This window comes from Condylura cristata, unplaced genomic scaffold (genome assembly GCF_000260355.1).
Source record: "Condylura cristata isolate star-nosed mole 26May11 unplaced genomic scaffold, ConCri1.0 scaffold00024, whole genome shotgun sequence".
Lineage (NCBI taxonomy): Eukaryota > Metazoa > Chordata > Mammalia > Eulipotyphla > Talpidae > Condylura > Condylura cristata.
This window is the reverse complement of record NW_004567125.1, coordinates 9,182,641-9,184,011: the sequence shown is the minus strand read 5'-3', so window position 1 is coordinate 9,184,011 and position 1,371 is coordinate 9,182,641. Positions and strand designations below refer to the sequence as shown.

Genomic DNA, 1,371 nt, shown 5'->3' with positions numbered 1-1,371 from the left:
TGTTATTTAAGAAGAGTTATTAATAAGGGTAGAACTAGTAACTTATATTAGAAACAAACTAGAAATAAAAATAGAATAAATAGTAGTGCTATTGACTGCAATGCCCTGGGGATGGAAGAGATGAAGAGAGGCGCTGGAGGTGAGGAGAGAGAGAGAGAACGAGAGAGAAAGCGAGAGCAAGGGCAGGGGCAGGTAAGGAAGGCGGGCGGGGCAGCGGCTCCTCCCGCCTCTCCGAGCTTCCCTCCTGGGAGGCTGTGGTTCTGCGAAAGCATCGGCGGGGTCCAGGCGCCAGCAGCTCCACGCTGTTCTGTTGGAGAACGGGGACCGCGGCTCGCAGAGTTGCGGGGCACTGGGCGCAGGAGGGGTAGATGCAGGAGCCTAGGTAGGTGCAGCCAGTGAGGCAGTGCAGGTGGGGACGCGGGGCCAGGTTTCCAGAACCCGCTCTGCCCAGGCCGTGCCACGCGCGCCGCGGGAGCCCGCTCACCCGCGCCTGTTGTTTCCACAGAGAGGACGCCGTGGCGCCCGGGTGTAAGGCCAGCGGGCGCGGCAGCCGCGTCACCCAACTCCTGGGGTACCCGACGCAGAACGTCCGCCGCTCCCTGCGCCGCCAGTACGCGCCCCCGCCCTGTGCGGGCCCCGAGGACTTGGCGCTGGCGCCCCGCAACGCCGCCTGCGAAGCGGGCCCCGCCCCGGTCTACGTCAAGGTCCAGAGTGCCGAGCCCGACAGCGCCCAGGCGCCGCTGCCCCACAAGGACGGGCTCCTGGTGTGAGCGCCTCTGAGCCCCGGCCTGGGACACGCGCCCCGGCTGGGGACGCGCGCGCGCCGCTGGGACTTGCGCGCTGACTGGGACACTCGCTCGGGTGGGGACGCGCGCGCCGGCGGGGGCTGGAGGCAGCACCCTTGGGAACCGAGAGGGCGAGGAGAGAGACCCTCCCCGAAGTGGGAGGGGGCGGGAGGGCGAAGGAAGGCCGCGAGCGCCCTCTCCGCGCCCCGCCGGAGGCTCCGGGAGAGGGATAGAAGAATATTCGAGAGCACTAGGCTCCGGCCAGGCCGGGTGGCGGGGTCTGGACTGAATTGTTTTGTGTGTGAGATTCGAGCTTCGAGGCGGCAGCGTTTAGCACAATAAAGAGACTGTAAGACGAATCACTGCTGGCTGTGGTTCCACTGAGCGCTGCGGGTCGGCTCGGGTGGGGGCTGCGCCCGATACTCCCGCGTTGTCGCACCTCACCCGCCCTTCAGCTCCGCAAGCGCAAGCGGTAGCGGACAGATCTAGAAGAGGTTGTCTAATTGACCCGTTCCCCTCGGACTGGATTTGAGTTCAGAATCGTCTTTTTCTTTCTTTTCAGAAAGTCGGAAGGGTCCTGTTCAAG

General features: G+C 64.7%; 1 protein-coding gene across 1 annotated transcript in view; it reads left to right on the top strand.

Moving 5' to 3' along the window:
* The window catches only part of VSIG8 (V-set and immunoglobulin domain containing 8), a 6,896-nt gene extending 5,760 nt beyond the window's left edge, over positions 1–1,136 (top strand). Inside the window, exon 7 of the mRNA XM_012728902.1 lies at positions 397–1,136. Within this exon, the coding sequence (XP_012584356.1) occupies positions 397–770 (374 nt within the window). The 3' untranslated portion in view covers positions 771–1,136. The remainder of the gene's footprint in view (positions 1–396) is intronic.
* The last annotated feature ends 235 nt before the right edge of the window (positions 1,137–1,371 follow it).